At 36.8% G+C, this 21497-nt stretch overlaps 1 protein-coding gene across 1 annotated transcript; it reads right to left on the bottom strand.

Moving 5' to 3' along the window:
- Positions 1-1643: 1643 nt before the first annotated feature.
- Positions 1644-21242, bottom strand: LOC109113044 (opsin-5-like). Its single transcript, XM_042746739.1, has 6 exons — positions 20891-21242; positions 9780-9864; positions 6135-6297; positions 4734-4861; positions 3958-4292; positions 1644-2745 (listed from the first exon to the last, which is right to left on the bottom strand). Exons 1-6 carry the CDS (start codon positions 20891-20893, stop codon positions 2083-2085), a joined length of 1377 nt encoding a protein of 458 aa, XP_042602673.1. The 5' UTR covers positions 20894-21242; the 3' UTR covers positions 1644-2082.
- Positions 21243-21497: the final 255 nt, after the last annotated feature.

Below are 21497 nucleotides of genomic sequence, written 5' to 3'. Positions count from 1 at the left end.
ATCATTAATAAACTCTGCTTTCAACCTCCGAGTAGAGGAATGTTTCACACTTATAGCTTAGTAGCATGGTTAACACTGCATTTTACCTGGTATTATAAAACCCTGCTCTGGAGTAAGGTTAGCAATGCTTTTGTGATGTTAACCCCACATTGTTGGCACCAAGCATGTAAAATGATATGCTGTTAGAACAGCTAGATGCTTAACATCTACACCCATGTGCCTTAACCCATCATGTGCCTCATATTCACATGTTTTGGAAACACCATGGCTGCATCCAAAGCTGAAAATTGCTGCTTTCGGAAATATATTTTTGATGGAATCTGAGAGCTTTGTGATCCTTCATAGACAGCAAGGCAACTACCAAATTCCAGACCCAGAAATGTAGTAAGGACATTGTTAAAATGTCTTTATTCAACATTTCTTATCTTCCGTGTCAGTGTTTGACACACATTCACAAGAGTACCACGACGTGAGCCAGCGTCAGTGTTGCCAAGTCTCCAATTTTTAAGCAACCCCAATAACTTGATATTTAGCCCCTAAAATGCAAATTTAACCAGTGGAACCCTGCCAAAAAAACGTGTACTTTACCCCCCAGAATGCTATTTTACCTGCGGACCCCCTTGAAATGTAACTGGGCTAGTTTTGAGTAGCAATTGGGCGGTTTTTGTTGTAAAAACCTGGCAACCATGGCCGGTGTTCTGACATAGAACCCAGATGCACTGCGGCTTGTTTAAAAGCAGAGGAATGCACGCGCATGCGTCATGGAACTCTCATGAACGTGCGTTGAAGATCTGCCATAGAAGAATAGAAATTGTTGAATAAAGTCGTTATTTTTGTTTTCTTTGCACAAGTATTCTCGTAGCTTCATAATTATACACTATTTTCATTTTGTCCTAACTACCTTTCTGTCTCTTCAGTGTGTCAGTTGTGTTGTTGTCTATGCAGGATCAGAAAGCTCTCAGATTTCATCAAAAATATCTTAATTTGTGTTCCGAAGATGAACAAAGGTCTTGGGAACGACATGAGGGTGAGTAACAGAATTTTCATTTTTGGGTGAACATCCCTTTAAGCTAAAAAATAAAAGTATTATTTGAAAATTCCAGTTGGTGGTCAGTCTGTGTAAATTTAACCAACTTTTTCCACTTTTAATGTAATTACTAGCAAGAAATTAGTATTATAATAATTAAATATTCACTTAGTTATCATCAAAGCTCTCTCTAATTTATTTAAGATCATTAAACCATTATGCTGCTTCAGAAGTCTGTCTGTGAGGTACCTTCATGCACAAACTGCCTGCAAAGTCATTGCCTGATAAGGCAACAAGGCATCAAGTCAGCCTAAGCTTTCAGACACAGCCAGTGTGTTGTATAATGGAAAACGTGTGAAGTAGAGAGTTTTTCATTCAGTCCATTCAGGAAAAACATTATAGTAGAGTCTGCATTATGTAATATGAAGATGCGCAATGCTAAAGCTGTTATGTAAACAGCTTGAGTGCTATTTTCGTCAAATCAATGATACTGACATGGCAAATATGCAAATAAGAACATTAAGCTGGGATTTAGTAATGTATGGTGTGAAAAAGCATATGAATACCCAGGATTAATTGTTAACCCCAGGTAATTATAAGCAATATGAAATATAAAATAAAGCAAAATAACGCAGGGTTCCATTTACCCGGGGTTTATAATGATCCAGGGCTAACTATTTCATGTGTAAAAAGTGATTTGAAAGGAGGTTTCTACAACAGCTGTACACCTTGTAGAAAGTACTGTTCATGTTTACCAAAGCAATTTAAAGAATGCATATGTGTTCAGTCCCTCAGCAGATAGCTAAGATGTGCGTTCACTTCATGTAAAAAATCACTGAATTAATTTTTTTTTTTTTTTTTTTTTTTTTTTTTTCAAAAAATGACTTTAAAAACAATCATTGCCATTACTGACAAATCAACACACACAATACTTTGTTCAGAAAGTCATTTATTGTGAGGGTCTTAATTGAGGCATATGTGAAAGTCTGCTCAAGATAAGTGAATACACACGCACCGCATGCGTATAAACAGACACCCATGCATAGACTCAGGTGTTATGGTTTGCCATTTTTGGCAGCTTCGCCGTGAACAGGCACTGTTTCCAAAGTGATCTCCAGACTGTCAATCTCGGAACATTTCCGACCCCTCACAATCACCCGTACAGATTTCTTACAATCCATTGACTGGCTCTTTGGTTTGCATTCTTTTATCTCTCTGGGTTCTTGTTCCAGCTCCAGCTCCAATTCGGGTTCGGTGCTGTCCTGCAAAGACAACTGGACAGTGTTCACCTTGATGGGACAGCGGCGTGGGTAGTGCTTAAACTGCTCAAACGGGTCGTTGCACCTCTCGCAAGGGCAATGAAACAGACCTACAGGCGCCCCTATTGATTCTGAGATGGACTGGCCTCGTCGCCGCAGGGGCCGCAGATTTAGGGCTAGCGATGGGCGGTAGCTCCAGTGGGGAAAACACTGGCACAGGCAGTAGTGCATGCAAACCCCTCGCAGGGAGCGCATGTCCTTGCAGAGGAGGTGGCGGAAGTTGGGTTTGAGCAAGAGGTAGATGAGAGGGTTATAAAGGGTTGAGGATTTGGCAAAAACTGCAGGAATGGCGAAGGCCAGGGGTGGAATGTCCTCTAAATGGCCAAACGCCGCCCACATAGACACTAGTGCATATGGACTCCATGCAGTGAAGAATCCTATACACACCGCCACACTCAGCTGGAAAAAGACAGAGAAGGAACACCTCATGAGGGCCATCATGGTATATCACCTCTAACATTATGGAAGGAGTTAGGAGTGCATGTTGGGCTCATGTGTCACTCTATGTACATAAAAAGTAAACTAAAAGAATACTTTCCTATTTTTAGTTTAAAAGAAGTGTACTAATAGCACACTTAAACTTATTTTTCGTAAGGGTAGCCCTGCCCACCAATTCGTGCATGTAGTGTTTAGGAGAGAGTCGAATGCAGGTCTAGGCAGAAACCAAATGATATAGATAGCTCTAAAGACAACAAGATGATGTGCAGTGCCAACTTGCGAAAAAAAAAAAAAAGTGGTTTGCATCACCTTCCTTCTGATCCCAACGTTAGGAAAGAGTGCATAAACTTTATTTTTAATGGAGATCCAGACCATGTCAGTAAGAACTCTGTCCTTTGTTCACTTAATTTTACTGTGGATTCGTTTACAAACAAGGCACAATTCGACGTAGGATTTTCAAAAGGATTGAAAAAAGTTTTGGATTCAACAGTAATGTCAAACACAAGTGTGAATAAGTGTTTTCATTACTTGGTCACTATTGCTCTGTCTCTTTTTACTGATTGTTTGATATGTTTTGAGATATTTCAAGTGTTTTTGACCTAAATCAGAGCAGTGTTTATCTATGAGGAATGTACGCTGTCAAACATACTGTACACAACTACTAGCCAATCATAACAGTGGGCATTTACTTCCGAGTCTACAATCCACTACACCTATTCAAAAGGAGCATTCTGATGAGGGGGATTAAAAACAGGACCGAAAATAGCGTATTACTTCTAAATTATGTTTCTTTTTTTTTAATGTAAAAATATTGATAACAAGTCTTGATATTTGGCACATGTAAATATTCTCACATTCTTTACTTAGCCTATGTGTTTTACTTATATGTTATATGTTTGGTTCAAGGGATTCTGCATTTTGCACATGTAAACATTGTCACATTCTTCACTTGCATAGTAAAAAAATAAAAATAAGTGTACCTCATAGAACAGTACAAAATAAAAAACAAAGGAGGCTCATGACCCCTTTAAGTTCAGAAAGGGGGTTTGAAATAATACATATTAGAATTTTCTCATCAACAAAAATTTATTTTGCATCATTGTTTTTAATATTGACTAAATTTAAAGGATGTGTTTGTTAAAAGACAAAAAAATAAATAAATGAACAACACACCTTCACAATGATGGCCTGGATGTTGCCCATGCGTGTCTGTGCTGTGATGTGCTGCTCCACTGCTCTGCGGGACTCTCGGACCGTGAGCAGTATGCGTGTGTAGGAGACGATGATGATGCCACATGGCAGCAGGTAGCAGGCAATGAAGAGCATAGAGGTGTAGGAGCGGGCGACAGAGTCGTGATTGGACCAGGCCCAGTCGATACAGCAGGCTGTGCCATAGGGTTCAGGACCATACTGACCCCAGTTGGCGAGGGGGGAGCATGCGAACACGAGTGCATAGGCCCATGCACATGCTATTAACAAACGGCCGTGCTCATAAGTGAACCTATTACCTACAGATAAACACATATAATTTAATTTTATTTAAAGACAAGTTACTTTCATAAGTGAGTCAATGAATCATTCATTCTATGAATTCGTCATAGCACTAATTCATGCAGCAACAAAACAAGTGACCGTCTGAGCAAGTCATTGAATTATTCTCTCAACCCAACCAATCATCATATTAGTGTAAAATAATATAGTATATAATAAAATAAATCTATAATTTTATTTAAGGGCAAATGACTTTCATAAGTGAGTCACTGAATTGTTCATTCTATTAGAGCACTAATTCATGAAGGAACAAAACAAGTGACTAGTGATATAAACAAGAGTTTATATGAGCGAGTCATTGAATTATTCTCTCAACCAAATCAATAGTGATTCAGTTCAGTCCCTTGTGGACTTTTGGGCTGTGCTTAACATAATAAAAAAAATATAATGTAGGTTACCATGAAGTGGATAGCAGACTTTGAGGCAGCAAACAGTGCTGAGTATAGTGAGAGTGGTCAGAGAGCAGATTCCGAACAAAACACCACAGAAGGCATAGATCACACACACTGTCCTTCCATAAAGCCATCTGCAAACAGAAACAGAACTCAGTAAGAAAAAGCAAGATCAAAGGATCTTCTGGTTCTTTGCAGAGTATTCCTCCTTAATATGCATTCTTGTCAGCCAAATCACCACTTTTGCCTTTTATATAACTATGATAAGGTGAAAAAAATAAAAGCTTAAAATCATAAGAATAAGAATTAATACTTAAGAATAAAAAAGAAATAATAAGAAATAAAAAGTATATAAATAAAATAAAAAGTCAATAAAGAATAAAACAAAAAATAACATTAAAATCGTATAACATCTCAACAAAAATGTTTCAAGGACTGAAATGTATTCAAATGCATTAATGCAAATTTCATAGGCTGAATAGGTAAACTGAATTTTGTAAATGCATAAACAACAGTACATTGTAAATAACCAAAATGTCAAAGAGTTTGATTGGATACACATCCCCTGGCAACTACAACCAAAGATAAGGGTAGCAAGTTTAAAAGCCAGTTTATCTTGCTATGCACAATTACATGATTATTTGCATTTTTCACCCTACAAATGTGTGATCAAGCATTTCAAGGGCCTCCCTAAAAAGACATTCTCCCTGATATAGGATTCAAATGTTCCTTGGGTTGGTTTGTGGCTGTTTCCTGATGTACAATCCATCACTCAGACAAAAAGAAAAGACATAAATAAGAGATGAAGTCTTGGGCACACTTCTGACTTACGGTACATTTCAGATACAGCATGAAGTCATATAAACTAATGACTGCAATTGTCATTCTTAACCACAGTCTGAAGTAATGGACAGTTTAACCTTGATGGCTGTGGTCTGGATTTATGTGCGACATGTGCTCTATCTGTGACACAGAGTCACTCAGTGCAAAAGGAGCCCTTGGATTTGGTCTGTCTCCTACATTCTTTCCATGTCTCCACAAATCATTATTATCTTTGCGTTTACCGGCCGGTTTCGTCTTGATGAAGCATTGAATTGAATGTGTGTGTGCCTTTTTGGTTTGGATTATATGAACCATTTTGCCTTGGAAACATGATAAGCTAAAGTGACAGCTAAGTATGTGTATACAGGATATGGAGGGATAGAAAGAGAAAGAAAGGGAGAGCAAAGAAAAAAAAATCAACCTTTACAAACTCAAGACAAACCAATATAAAAAATGTAGGGGTCTTGAATCTCTTGGAAGCAGGGTCCTGCTGTTGCAGTTACACTGCAGGACCACCTGCATGCTGGTCCATAACTGTCTTTGCTCTTTCCTGTCTTTTTCCTAGTTTTTATTTCTTTGTGGTACCTGTGTGCGAGACTTGAGGTGACTGCGAGGGGGTAGAGGCTGAGAGTCATGCCCAGGTCACTGATGGCCAGGTTAACAATGAAGAACTCGGCCGGTTTTAAGAGGTGCTTCTTCTTGTAGGACACATACAGCAGCATACCGTTTCCACAGAGCGAACAAACACCTGAAAAACCAAAAATGTAAGCTGAATTTGTGGTATGATGAGGCGTAAAAATTTCACAATATTGTTTCTAAAGGTTCATTTTTTATACACCGACATACTGGAACTGACCCATGCTCTCATTTGTAAATTCTTGATAAAAGTGGAAGAGTTGCAGAAAAGATATTTGGCAGTGCAGTCTGTAGTCCCAAAAGACAGAAGAGAATTAGCATTTTGTAGTGATGGGTTCCCTCAGGAGTTCTTAGAAAGGCAGTTTTTGACTTATTAGTAAAATAACACAGACTTTCAAGCTTGTTCTGCTAAAAAAGAAATTACCCATACTTCAAACATGAGTTTTGAAACTTTTGGACTTGAGCTAATGACTTGAAACAAGTCATTTTCTTACAGAACTAACTTTAGAACCAGAAGTTCTTTTTGCACACAACACAAGTCGGTTTGTGGAAAATCAAAGACATGGGGTGTATGTCGAGCATCATCTGGCCATCTGCTTGTTTGAGAAAGTGTTGACTGCAATATGAACTGATTCTTACATCTATGGACTTTTAAGATAATCAGCTAACATAGCTAGTTGTGTTTATTCTTAGAATTTCATTCAATTTTAATAAAATGTTTAAAAAAAAATCTCCTTTGAAGATCTCTTGAGTAAAACGGCTGTATATTTAAAAAAGCACATACAGAAGACCTGAACTGAAAGCAACACAACCCGTTGTCTACTAAACATAAACAACGCTGATTACATTCAGCGAAAGCGCGCGCATGCTGATTGAAAGCATGTAGTGCTTTTGTAAAGCTGAGCGAGCAACAGTAAACAAGAGGACAGTGCTTGGTGAAAAGACAATTATTACATTTTTGGAAATGCTGTTGTGTATGACAACTTTGTGCCCAGAAACAGACCATTAAATAGCTTAAATGTTGGTTAATGTAAGATAATATTTGGATGGATTTTATATTTCTAAGTTTTGTATTAGCTGTTCAGCCTTTCCTATAGACTCTCTATATCATATAGATTTAAGGCTCTCAGGCTTAAAACCTGACTTTTACTTGCATAACATAAATTTTAAGGAATATTCCAGTCAGATTTCATTATTAAGTCAGCTTCAGAATGGATAACATCACATTTATGATTTATGAAAATATGATGGAAATTATATCATAAATGTATATTTAGTCTATTAAGCAACATGTGAAAGAAATTTTCACAACAATCTCCCTTTAGATCACAAACCTTATATACTGTCAGGAAATCTGATCAAATTTACAATGATAGTGCTTCAGATGTGCTGTGAGACCTTCTGTAAAGGAACAGCACGCACAAATGAAGGCTCAGACCTTGCTTCAGTACCTTATGAGGATAATCTTAAGCTTTAATGCATGTAATACTGAGTTCTGTCATTAATAAAATATACAATGAAAAAATTCCCATGAAAGGGATCATGTACACAAACCTGACAGAGTGATGCTGTCAAGATGTTTTCCAGACTGTGCATTAGAATGCACATCTTGGCATTTCCATCCAGCGTTTTTTATACAATTAAAAAAAAAATGTACAATAGCTGGATGGAAACAGCTAATGTTTCTCACATTATCCCACTACAATATTCTCACAAACTTTTCAAAAGAGAACGAAAATGTGCGAGAGATGGATTATGGCAGTTTGAGAAAAAAAAGGATGTCAAATTATCAGTCACACCCTCAGACACTTTATTTAAACCCCATCCCAGCAGTGTTACCTAGTTCAGTTACTATATCGCAAAAAAAAGCAAAAAAACAAAACAAAACAAACAAACAAAACAAAACAAAAAAAAAAAAAAAAAAAAAAAAAAAAAAAATAAACATAGAAAACACTGTATGGTCAGTGATGCAAGACACACTGTAGCAATGTTGTAATAGAAAACAGTAAAATATACAATTCAGCAGCCACTGTACACAAATATTTAATGGTTCAATGGTGTGAGTGCAAATCAGAATCAAGTATTCCACCGAGCCATGTAATGAGGTGCTAATCTAAACCAGTCTGATAACAACAGTCTTATCCTTATCTCGCTGAAAGGAAGATGGACAAGAGGAAAGGTACAGAGGCAACAAGAGTGAATAAAAGAGAGACAGAATAAAGGAGAAGGTCAGTGCTCTGTATGTCGAATTGAAAAAGCCAATTAGCATTTGGCACACAAGTGTTCTGGCACTCAATACGCCTCCATTGTTTCTGCACCTAACGCATCCGTAATTATGATGCTGAAAGTGAACACTTTCATCAACCACGTGTCTAATTATTTTAATCACGCAGCAACAAGCTATGCAAAGAACCGTAATTGTAAATAAAAAATAAATAAATAAATAAGACCAAGGAGGATTGTAAGATGTTCTGTAGTGATACACAGACAGTTTGTTTCACATAAATAATTAATAAACACCGCAGAGATCCACAGTGCATTTCAAATGAAACATTATGACACTACAGCGTTTTCTATCAGAGCAAACTGAGGACAGCACACGAAAACCAACAACAACATGAAAAATGCCCACTTGTTTTCAAGCTTTGTGTACAGTCCTAGGTGTTACCTTCAGTTCAAGCATTCATCAAAGAGAAAGAATGATTGCAGAGATCTTTGTTAGAAGGAGAATGGATGTCAGAGTTTAAATCATGTATGATAACACAAAGTATGTAGCACATTTGCAAACACACAAGGTCAAAACTGATGCAGGAAAGCAACTTCAAATTTGTTTTTAAAATTGCCATATCTTATAGGTTTACAGTCAGTTTATGAAACATCTGTTTATGAAAAGGACTATTTAGAAGGGCCTTTGTGTACAAGAGCATGGCAGCAGAAACTGATCCTTTGTTTGTTTGTTTGTGTGTGTGTGTTTGTGTGTAGTTTGTGTGTGATGCGGTAAACAGCAAAGTACTTTATTGTGGATTACTAAAAGACACTAAAAGAATCTTATTAACTTACTTAAATTAATTTATCAATTTTAGAAAGGCAAAACACAATATATGTGTTTTTAAATACTGCATATTTTATTATTATATATTATTTGTATGTTGCCTTCAAATTGCGATCAGATTGCACAAACAGACCCAATTTCACAGGCTTGTTTGTGTCATTACCTGATCTGCAAAATTCCTTCAATGATTTAGATATTAAAACAACACAGCCAACTGTGCAAGCAAAAGACACTGTCAGCCAGCACGGTTCCTTCTTAGTGAATTCCCCAACAAACGTACTATCACTTACTATCACCTGCATGTGTATAACAAACATACACCATCAAAAAGCATTGGAGATATAAACACTGAGAGTGCAGAACTGTACACCTGTGCACTTATGTTAAGATCAGAGCACAGTGCAGTCAATACCTGCTTTCAGTGCTAGATGTGTACTGCATGTGGATTAAATAGAAGCAAATGAAAAACCTGTAATTATGTTATGGTTCATAGAACAATGTTGATGAGTATGCAGAAAAAAAAATAAAAATCTTGCTCTTACCAAAAAGGGAGTAAACTACGCCCACTGTGATGTCAGCAGCCACTGGGATGCTAGACTGGAAGGTACTGTTGTCCAGTCCTTGCATCTATAACACACACAGACACACACACACAGAGAGAGAAGAGAGAGAGAGAGAGAGAGAGAGAGAGAGAGAGAGAGAGAGAGAGAGAGAGAGATCAATAATAATAATAATAATAATAATAATAATAATAATAATAAATACTCATGTTTTCGCACTTACAAAAACAAATGTCAGCAGCACTTTATTTTATAGTCTTGTTCTTCATGTACATACAATGTTCTTATTATAATAACTACAATAACTGGGTCATAGCCCTAAACCTAACCTTATCCCATGTGGTTACCTTTATTGCCAGTAATTTCTTAGGTAAGTACACTGCATGTATGCATACAAGTGCACAAACTGTAAAATAAAGTGTAACTGACATGTCTGTTTCAGAAGACATACTATGGGTTTATAATGAATTGCCTCAATATAGAAATATCTTTCATTTTAAAGTATCTGGGAATGAGTCATGAAACAGTGCCATTTGTGTCCCAATGACTTATGACTGATATCATTTACAAGATACCGAGTGTCATCATTTAATGGATTTGACTGGGTGTATAAAAGGAAAAAAATAAAAAAAAATAAAACATTAGTATTTTTTAAATGTCAACCAATTTTCATATCCGTTTCCTTAATAATAGTATATAAAAATTAATGCTAACCTTGCTTTTATTAAAATGAATATATAAAGCTTTCACTGTCTATGTAAATGCTTTATGCATTTCAAAGGTTTTTAAGGTCTTTTTGTCTCAGCACTAAACAGCCCAAAGCTCAATCAGAGAATATATTGTAAGCATCACCAAGGTCAGGTTCCCAGAGAATGAAAAAATAAGTGTAGATAATGCATCCGCAAAATGCATAAATGTAAACACAACAGACCTTAGTCAGGGTAGACAGCATACTGAATTATGTACAGATGAAACGAGGCAGGACCGACTGCAGTCTTTACCAGGTCACATCATTTTCAAAACACAACTTTCAAAACTGTTTTATATATTTTCTGTCTTCTGAAAATTTCTCTGGAAATATGTTTTGTCAGCTGAAAAATGAGCTTATTGTTAAACTACAGCACACTCCACTGAACACACTGTAGTTCTGTAGCTCTTCATGCCATGGAATAAAACATGTTAACAACTTACAAAATTACAACATTTTATCTCATAATTCACACTTATTTTCTCACAATTCTGAATTTGTATCTCAATTTTTTTAATATATATTTTTTTCATGCAATTCTGAGAAGAAAAAAAAAAACATGAATCTTATAAAGTAACACATTCTGATTTTCTTTCTCTCAACTCTGACTTTTTCCTCAGAATTGCAAGAAAAGAGTCACAATTATGAAATATAAACTCAGAATTTTTCAAAACAGGAAGAAATGTTATATAGTAGATAAAAGTAGATTTTTTTTAATCCCGTGGCAGAAACAGGTTTGCATACGTTAACCTGACTAAAACGATAGTTGTTATTCACAGACATTTTGTGTGAGCTATTCCTTGAGCCTGTTTGGGAACAGAGTTACAGAGTGAGATGGAGATGCGGTGAAGGTCTTTGTGAAAATTTGTTGACAGTACTACAGTTATCCCTCAATCGCACGTTCAGTCATTTCAGAAAACATTTAGGCATCCTTCCCAGTAAACCCATTTTCAGTAAATCTGGAGCACATAATAAATCTTTTATCGGAATTTGTATTAGAAATGTGCAAGTAGTTCCTTTGAACAGCCTAACAGCTTTGCTGAGAGTAACAGCTGTGCATAATTCTTAAAAACTGTGCATATAGTGTTTAACTTTCATTAGGCTAATTGCCAGGCTCTTTAAATCACATCTACTAAAATATTCCCTCTCTCTCCTTCCTTTTTCCTCCCTAATTCCTTACCTACTTCCCTCAAACACACACATGCAGCATGCTGATCAGCAGTGGAGCTAAAGGCTGAGTCTGCACACTCAAACGCCTCCAGAGAGCGATAATCTCAGATCTGCACTACGTTCTAGGCAAATCTATTTTATGAGTAAAATAGCTTTAATGTGTTATATATAAGCAAACGGACAGTTCTTCTCTAAGGCAAGTCACCAAAAAAACTCTATACACTCTGCAGGAAGGGAAAAAAAGTACTGTTTTACTGATGACATAATATTTCCCAGGAAATGTCTTCCAGATACAAATACAATCTGAATCTCACACCATAAAGCCGCTTTGAAAGTCATATTCTGTGAACATATTAACAACAAACAAATTCCTCATGACTTTGAATTTATGAATGAGCGCATGCTCGCCGCCATTGGTGGTAAAACTTACAGATGTCATCACAACATCCTGTTATACACTCACTTCTATTTTGCCATTTTGGCGTGTCATCTTTCTTTACACACACACACACACACACACACACACACACACACACACACACACACACACACACACACACACACACACACACACACACACACACACACACACACACACACACATTCATCTTTGTCAAGTCTTGAAATGTTATTACTTAGATTGAAAATTCGCACTGCCAAAGGCTTGTTGGGGTTTGCTTTTCTTTAAACCAAGTGCTAAACGGAATAACCGAGTGAATGAATCAACACAACTAGATTTTCCTCTCAAAATGACTTAACTCCAGCCTGGAGTGTTTGGTGTCTGTGATGTGCACATATCTTATATTTCTTATTAAAAACAACTTCAGAACAGCCAAAGCACACACACACACAGGGGGGCATGAGTTTATGAAAGCCATTTTATAACTCTCAGCTGTCTCGCATTATATGAATAGAGAAAAGTGAAAATTTGCTGAAAATTTACTCAGCTTCAGGCCATGCGAGATGTAGATGAGTTTGTTTCTTCATCAGAACAGATTTGGAGAAATTTAGCATTACATCACATGCTCTCCAGTGGATCCTCTGCAGTGAATGGGTGCCGTCAGAATGAGTCAAAACAGCTGATAAAATCATCACAATAATCCACAGTTAAGGAGGAGGAAGCATTGTTATGGACTCTTATGGATTATATTTTAGCCAGAAGCAATGTTTTAAAGTTAAAATGCATTAATGATGGATTTCTTTCTTACAAACACACAGCTTTTCACTTCACACAATGCTAATTAATGGACTGGAGTTGTGTGGATTGCTTGTGGATTATTGTAATGTTTTTATCAACTGTTTGGACTCTCATTCTGATGGCACCCATTCACTGCAGAGGATCCATTGGTGAGAAAGTGATGCAATGCCATATTTCTCCAAATCTACAGTACTTTTCATTTTCATTTTTGGGTGAACTATTCCTGTTAACCTGCTAGGGAAGATTAAAGTAGGCAGAGGGCAATATGGAATTATTTAATGATATGACAACAGGACACAAAGACAGCCAGAACCTTGTACGCTAGCCCTAGTTTGCCAAGCTCTCAACATATTAGAGCAGAAAATAACTCAGAAATAGGCATAATTGATTTGGTTTTTATAGGCTGATGCAAACTAATGAATAATCAGCACAGTTACTGTCAATGCTGATGCTTCTGGTGAGACGATGGCATATGTGACTGTTTGTAATGTTTTTAATTGTTATAAATTAATCAAAGATGGTGATGATTGTGATAACTCCTCTAGTTCACCTGCCACTCCATCAGTGCTGTAAAAACCTCAGCTTAGAAATGAGGATCAGTCAGCCAAACAGTCATCCATTGATTACACACACAAGGACACATGAATACACATATGATATACAGTGCCCTCCATAAGTATTGGAACAGTAAAGACAAAATTGCTTTCTCTGCTGTGGAGTCAAGACATTTGCAAATATGATTAAAAGATGAATATGCAACAAATCTACAGAATGTCACATTTTATTATTAGGTCTTTCGACACATACATGTTTTACCAAATAAAAAGGACAGCACTTTTAGAGTTCATCGCACTATTTGATGTGAGCATAAGTATTGGAACAGCTGAATTTAAGGCAGATGTAAAAGATTAAAAGCTAATATTTTGTTGCAGATCCCTTGCCTGCAATCAGAGCAGTGAGTCTGCAACCCATAGACATCACCAGACTCTTGGTCTTATGCTGTGAAATGCTTTTCCCCAGCCTTTAATGCAGCCAATTCCAGCTGTTGATTGTTTTGGGGAGTTTCTGTCTTTAGTCTAATTTAGTAAAATTAATGTTCAATGGGATTTAAATCTGGAGACTGATTTGGGCAATCTAAGACTTTACATTTCTTTCCCCTGATAAAGTCTTTGACTGAACTGGCAGGGTGTTTTGAGTCATTGTCCTGATCCAATATGAAGTGCTTTCTAATGAGTTTGGTGGCATTTTCTTGAATATTGGTAGCCATGATGATTTTGTACCCTTCCAAATTCATTCTGCTACTGCCATCATACATTAAGTCATCATTAAAATGAAGAGGTCCTGTTCTAGAGACACCCATGCATGCACTTGCCATGACACCACCTCCACCAAGCTTTACAGATGAGGTTTTAAGCTTAGGATCATTTGCTGTTCCCTTTTTTCTCCACACTTTTGCTTTCCAATCACATAGATAAAGGTTCAACTTTGTCTTATCAGTCCATCAACTCAGTTCCAAAACTCTACTGGCTCACATCCGTGAAAAATCTTGCCTTTCTATTTTTGGTGCTGATCAGAGGTTTGCATCTTGCTGTGTAGCTTCTGTAATTCTGTGTCAAATTCTCTTGTGGACTGTAGATTGACAGAGCATCACCTCAGCTTTCTGGAGGTTGTTGGTGATTTTACAGACATGTATTTTAGGGTTTATTTTCACAGCTTTTATGATTTGTCTGTCTTCAACTGTCATCAGTCAGGTCGTCGTTGGTTGCTGATGTCGCCGGTAGTTTCCAAACTCTTGATTTCTCCATGCCCTTTGTTTTTGCTATAGTTCTAATTGACTTCCTCTTTTCTTTTAGCTTCCAAATTGCTTGCATTTCTTCAGAGTCAGCTTCCTCATCCTCATCCTGGTTTGTGTGTCATCATCGAATGCAAGACTTAGAATGCAGAAGCAATGGATATAACTGATAAGACACATTCCCTACTTTTAATATCTGAAGAATTTATGCAACATGACACAGCTGAACACTTAGAAAGACCTGTGAGGCAACTGTTCCAATACTTATGCTCATATCAGGGAGATGAAACTCTAAAAGTGCTGATCTTCTTAGCTGGTAAAACATCTTTGTGTTGAATTAACCTATAATAAAATGTGACATTCTGGAGTTTTGTCTCATATTCATCTTTTAATCATATTTACAGATTTCTTGACTCCACAGCAAACAGAACAATTTTGTCTTCACTGTTCCAATACTTATGGAGGGCACTGTATATGCAGTACCATTCACAAGGGAAAAATCTGAAGTCTCGGTCTAGCTATTTGTGATTTAATAAAGGAGGGACCACAGTGCTGTCTTGTTCTGGGTAGAGTCTCTATATATGCATTCTTAACTCATCTATTCTTTTCTTCAGCAGTTACTGTTTGACCTCAAATTATTTTTTTGTGGGAAAATGAAAACAGTATTAAGTCAGTAGTATTATTTAAATTAAGGTTATTTTTTTAAACTTAAGTTTTTGTTTGTTTTTTTGTCCTGACCCACCCACATTAAATAGTAGTACATAAAATATAAATTCAAATATATTGTAAATGAACAAAAATGAATGCTTTGCAATGTAAGCATAATGTGACATCAATCATATGCTTGGTTTATGTAATATGTAACAGAAGGTTTCTGTTCTGTCTCTATTTGTGCTATAGCGACCTTGTCTTGAAATACTGAAGATCTTTGTTTTAGAATGAGCTACAAATCCTACTGCTTATTGAAATGTCAGTCTTTGTCACTGCTCAGACCACAGACACAATCAAGCATCAAAGCTTGATTTAAGTACAATATCAGCAGATACGAAAAGTGTTTAGAAACAGCCTGGACTAGATGTCATACACATTCTATATTCAGCCTGGACTAGATGTCATACACATTCTTGATATTGGTCTTGGGTGTCCCCAGAATATGTCTGTGAAGTTTCAACCCAAAATACCCAACAGATAATTTATTATAATTTTGGGGTGTGTCTAAAAAAAGAGCTGTTTTGGAGTGTATCACTTTAAATGCAAATGAGCTGCATATTCCCGCCCTATCTCCAGAAGAGGGCGTTGCATATACATCTCTCTTCATTGCATATCAACAGCAATAAACAGCCAGTAAAAGCAACATAACTGAGAGCGAGAGAACCGGTGTTTACCCATACACATGGTAAGCCAAATTAACTGAAAGTGAGACGAAACAGCGTGATGTTACAGAGCTCGAAAAGTGCGAACTAATCTCACAAGCGCGGCGCTGATCAGTTAAAAAATACTTAATGTATGCACACAAATATGGTTAAAACACTATGCACTACAACGGCATGACATTCACAAAGGAGTGATACATGTAATTAGGTAGAGTTTGAGGCTCATTACCTTGAAAAATGAAAGTAATGGAGGAGAGCTTACAACTCACTGAGGGCGGAAACTATAGCAATGCAGAGTTGTCAGTCAACCCCCTGTGGCCCGCCCCTATGCAATGTGACGTCACACTGCATGAGAATCAAAACGGAAGGCCTAGTGAGACTGTCTTGGTTTAAAGGGGATTTAAAAATAGGAGATTTTTATCATTGTAGGGTGGTTGTGTTCACACACTGCCAACACACATTTATGTTCAAACACCATGTAAAAGTGGATTTTGCATAATCAGTGCCCTTTAATGACCTTTCCTAAGTTAATGGGGACAACTCAGTAAACATAAAATTAAAATGATGATTTTTTTTGATGTCCTCTACACATTTTGTAGCATCAGTGTTATTTGGGGTCAATTTTTCTTTTAGTTTTATTTGGGGTTAGTTTTATCTAAGTTTTTTACACATTTGTTTTGGATGATATTGAGGCAGAGCCAGCCCAATGCATAAGCGAATTAAGGGGCTGCTTAGGGCCCCGTGACCACCAGGGGGCCCCCAAGAGTACAAGAAATGACAACTTGATTTTGTATTTATTTTGTGATATAGTGTCAATGGACAATGGTAATATACAAAAATGCAATATTAAATAATTAAATAATCTATACATATCATATTATTTCCACAGCGATGCGTCATGCACAAATCAGATCAGAATCAGATCAAAGGTGTTTCTCTGAACTAATTGTTTTCATAAGTTTACAGAGTTCTACACGCTCCCACTATAAAAAGAAAATTTCTTACATAATTCATTTAAAATTTGAAGAAAAGTTTATTTTGTCCGTTTATACTGTTTTAGGAAGGACAAACACAAATGTAAAAAATTATGCTAGTGAATCAGCTAAATTGTTCCACGAGTCATTGCTTTGATTGACAGTGTTAAAAATTGTAGCAATGGATGGAATGAACTATCCGACAAGAGCTGTGCATTAAGTGATGCAGAGTAAATTTAGAGATAGAAACCTAATCAGTTTCATCACAAAATTTACACAGCCAAACTAAGAACCCTTTAAACAATTACATATCATTGAGTCGTCTTCCGTTTGCTGCTATCTACTGTTTATAATGGTAATTTCATGTCATTTTTCACCTTAGAAGTCCTTGTTTTCCACCAGGAGACACATTTCTGGCAAAACTTTTCATCTTCATGAATGAAAAGTGACTCTTTAAAGTTAATTTAACTGCACAGCTGTAGAGTTTAAAAAAAATATATAGGCTTTGAAATATTTTAAGTGTTTAAAAAAAATCATTATAGACAAACAGTGGGTAAAGGGCAGTGTGTAATTATTATATTTTTGTGTCATCATGTATCTCACTCCAGCCAGGCAACCAATGTTGGCAATCCCGATATATTATAATATAACATTTTACTTAGAAGACAAAAACTTTAATCTAAAACTAGTATTATAATATAACATTTTACTTAGCTAGTTTTAGATTAAAGTTTTTGTCTTCTGTGTAAAAATAACTTTTCGGGTGTATATTTTTGTTTTATATTTGTTTTGTTTTGAGGACTTGCTATTATATTCCAATATCATCATGCTTCAGTTAGCTAGTCATAGATTAAGAGTTGTTGTTTTGTATGTACAGGTGGCTTGCTGCTGTGTATAATAATTTATGTTGTTAAAATAACATTCTGTTCTGTAAATGCATTGTCTGCTGGTTTATTTAGCTACACCACATTAAGTATGCCAGTTAGTACTGTAGGACTTTGAATGTTAAAGTGCAAATTAACACCCGACCACTGTTAATGGGAGTTTGCTACTGTTACAATTAAAAAATCATAGAAGGTTAAAAACATTGGTATGTTGTAAGCAACACAGCTAGAACAAATAAAATTGATAATGGGTGTGTTAGATTTATAGGTTGAGAATATTGGTATGTTGACAATAATCAGTCATATTGGCGGCACTGAGGGGCCCCCAAGTAAAATTCTGTTTAGGGCCCCATAAAGGCTTGGGCTGGCCCTGTATTGAGGTCACTATAACATGCTACAATTTTATAATTGTCACTTTAATTTAATATATTCGATTTAATATATTACAGGGGAGGAGCAAACATAGCAAAGCAAACAAGCCTTCTAAACTATTTCTCTTTAATGTATTGAAGGGTTTTATCATGTGTAGTAAGGTTTGATGACAAAGAAAAATGACAGGACCGACGACAGCATGACAAATTCGCAGCAATACAGGATGTATTGTATTTAAAGGCCTATTTAAGTAGTCAACATTTAAGACATAAATGACCTGACACAAACTTTTTAATTAAAAAAGTCAGGGACGTCAGGGACAGGTGTAGGAGGAAAGAAAGCACTACATACATCCTTGCCAGACCTCTCCGTCTATGGGTGCTGAATCTGAGAACCACAAGACACTTCAGGCTGAGCGAGAGGCTGTTATTATTAAACTTAAATAAATGCACTAGTAAAACCTCAGATTTTGTGAAAAAAAAAGGGGAGGAAGTATGCATTGAATAAAGATTAAGGTTTTTCTCGGATTACTGCAATATTTTAAATATTAATATAAGCAATGTAATAACAAAAATAATCACAATATGGAATTTGTTTCAGTGGTTAAGAAAAAGTTTGATTGCAGCAGGCGGGAGTGTTGTAACAGAGTGGGTTGTAACATGAAATGACCTGCAGCTGGAGAGAAGGCACTATCACACATGACCACCATCCAGCTGAGGTGACAGTAAAAGCTCTGTTAAAACATATACAGGATTTAAAGTACGAATGTGAAGTAAAATTTCACATCTGAGATTTTGTTAATGAATGTTAAATGACAACTGGTTTCATCTGAATCAGCAGGTTCAGCTATAATGTTTAACATCCACACAAGCTTTTCATCTACATGTTAAACAAAATTTTTAAATTTCCTGGTAAAACCATGAGAGGTTGTAACACTTTTTACTATGTGCACTTTTTACTGGATCCACAACGATATTACAGAATGGAACAAAATGACTAACACACACACACACACACACACACACACACACACACACACACACACACTTATTTCGCTGTCTAAATGGGGACATTGCATACTTTTTATTTATTTATATTTTTTTAATAAATACTTCAACCTAGGGCTGGGCAAAAAATCGAATGCGATTTTCATGTGCATCTCCTCAGAACCGTAGTTCACTGACAAGCTACACAAAATCGCATTCAAAATCGACAATGTATCACCAGTGATTTTGAATGCGATTATGTGTAGTTTGTCAGTGAACTACGACTCTGTGTTGTAGATGCCGTTCCCATTTACTGGGAGCGGAGTGATTATAAAATGCTCAGAGCGCGGAGGGGAAATTGTTGCCGCTCCACTCCGCTCACATACTCTGAACGCACGTGCAGGAGATTACCTACTTATCACAGGAGCAGCTTTACTGACGAGATGCGCATGAAAATCACATTCGATTTTTTGCCCAGCCCTACTTCAACCCAACCCTAAAGATGCGATTGATTTTAAAATTAGATTTTTTCCAAAAGGAGGTTTTCATCAGGTTTTTGTATTGTTTAGGTAATGTTTTTTATAATCATTCTAAAATAAGTACACTTGATTATCATAAAGTCATGTAAACTTGTAAATTGTCTGTTTTATTTGGTGTTATTACACGGCTCTGTGGAATACTTGATTCTGATTGGTCAATCGCGCCATCCAGCGGTATGTTATTCCCAGATAACAACCGCCAAATTGAATAGCACACCGCTCATCCGGGTACTACTTATATGCTTAACGAGTCAACCCCGCTATCGTTGACTGTCTAGCGCCATCTTATGACTGAAAACACTTAACCACCGCGTGTTACAATGGAAGACTTCAGCATTAATTTCAACATATATGCTAAAAACAAATATTTTTAGCCATGTAATAAGCGGGATTATTTAATTTTAGGAGGTTTTTATGTAGGGATAAATTTAGAGAGGGTGGTTTGGTACTAGGTCATAAGCGTCCAAGTAGTGGGGTAGATTGTAACAGCACTCTTTGTGTTTGACAATAATTTACACAGTTTAGGAATAAGTTGCAGATTTATAAACTGCATTCATTTGTAGCAGACAAACATGGAAATTAATTATTAAACATTGAAACATACAGCCCAAAACAACACTGAGATACAAATGTTTAACCAACATGTGTTACAGCACTCATTGACTTTGTGCGAAGAGAAGCGCAACCCTCAGCCAACAAACGCACAAGCATTCAGCTTTTTCATTCACTAATAAAACCAAAACCAAAGACTGGAAAAACACCACATGAGTTTTCGAGTCAGGATTACAAACAATCAACAAGTGAATGGGGTGTATGCATGAGGAATGCCATCGCGAGACACCGAAATTGAAGAGAAAAGCGCATAATTGCAAGACACTCGGGTTTCAGGCGCGCGTCTCATCGGCACCAAACGCTCGCGTCCACACCTGCCTCCTTTGCGCGCTATTTATCCACATGCACCTGCTCGCTAGGAGACATTCGATGTCATCACTTAGAAAAATCCAAGTGGTTTCAAACAACCCTGATTGATCTCTTCCACCCAAAATCACCCACCTACCATGACAGCCGGCAACCTAGCCTCTCCTCGGAAAGCCGAACGGGTTCCGCCGCTTTATCCGTGATCATTCGTCAAAGCTCCGCGGTTCGGACCCACATCACGGTGGATCGCGCAGTCGAGTGGATGCGCGTGGGAGACCAAAAACTATCTTGCGGTGGTGATCAGTGATTTTGCGCAAGACTGTGCGCAAATGCACGTGCAGATGATCCCCAGTGGTTCACAGCGAGTTGTGAATGAACCCCCCACCCTCCTCCCCAACTCACTTTTCCATAAAGCAGTTGTACTGAACGCCTGACGCGCGCAACGGTAAGTTTGGAAACACGTCGACCTTTGACGACAGCGCGCGTTATTGTAATGCATGTTTTCGTGCCTTTACACATTACACTACATTAGATCCAGATTTTCGTTTTGGGACAGCAGGTTCAGCATTCCTGTTCAAGTGCAAAATGATTAGTGCTTTAAAAAAAAAAAAAAAAAAAAAAATTACTTTAAACCCTTAAGGTATGAATCATTAAAACGATCAAATATAATAAGAATAAGCTGATAATAATAATAATAATGATAATAATAATAATAATAATAATAATAATAAAGAAAGCAGAACGAA

The sequence above is a fragment of the Cyprinus carpio genome, chromosome B20 (assembly GCF_018340385.1).
Source record: "Cyprinus carpio isolate SPL01 chromosome B20, ASM1834038v1, whole genome shotgun sequence".
In the NCBI taxonomy this organism is placed as follows: Eukaryota; Metazoa; Chordata; class Actinopteri; order Cypriniformes; family Cyprinidae; genus Cyprinus; species Cyprinus carpio.
This window is presented reverse-complemented; position numbering and strand designations above follow the sequence as displayed.

Coding starts and splice junctions, on each gene's coding strand:
- LOC109113044 (XM_042746739.1), bottom strand. Junction 6,298..9,779: donor CGTAGTTTACTCCCTTTTTG/GTAAGAGCAAGA, acceptor TTGGTTTTTCAG/GTGTTTGTTCGCTCTGTGGA. Junction 4,862..6,134: donor ACCTCAAGTCTCGCACACAG/GTACCACAAAGA, acceptor TTCTGTTTGCAG/ATGGCTTTATGGAAGGACAG.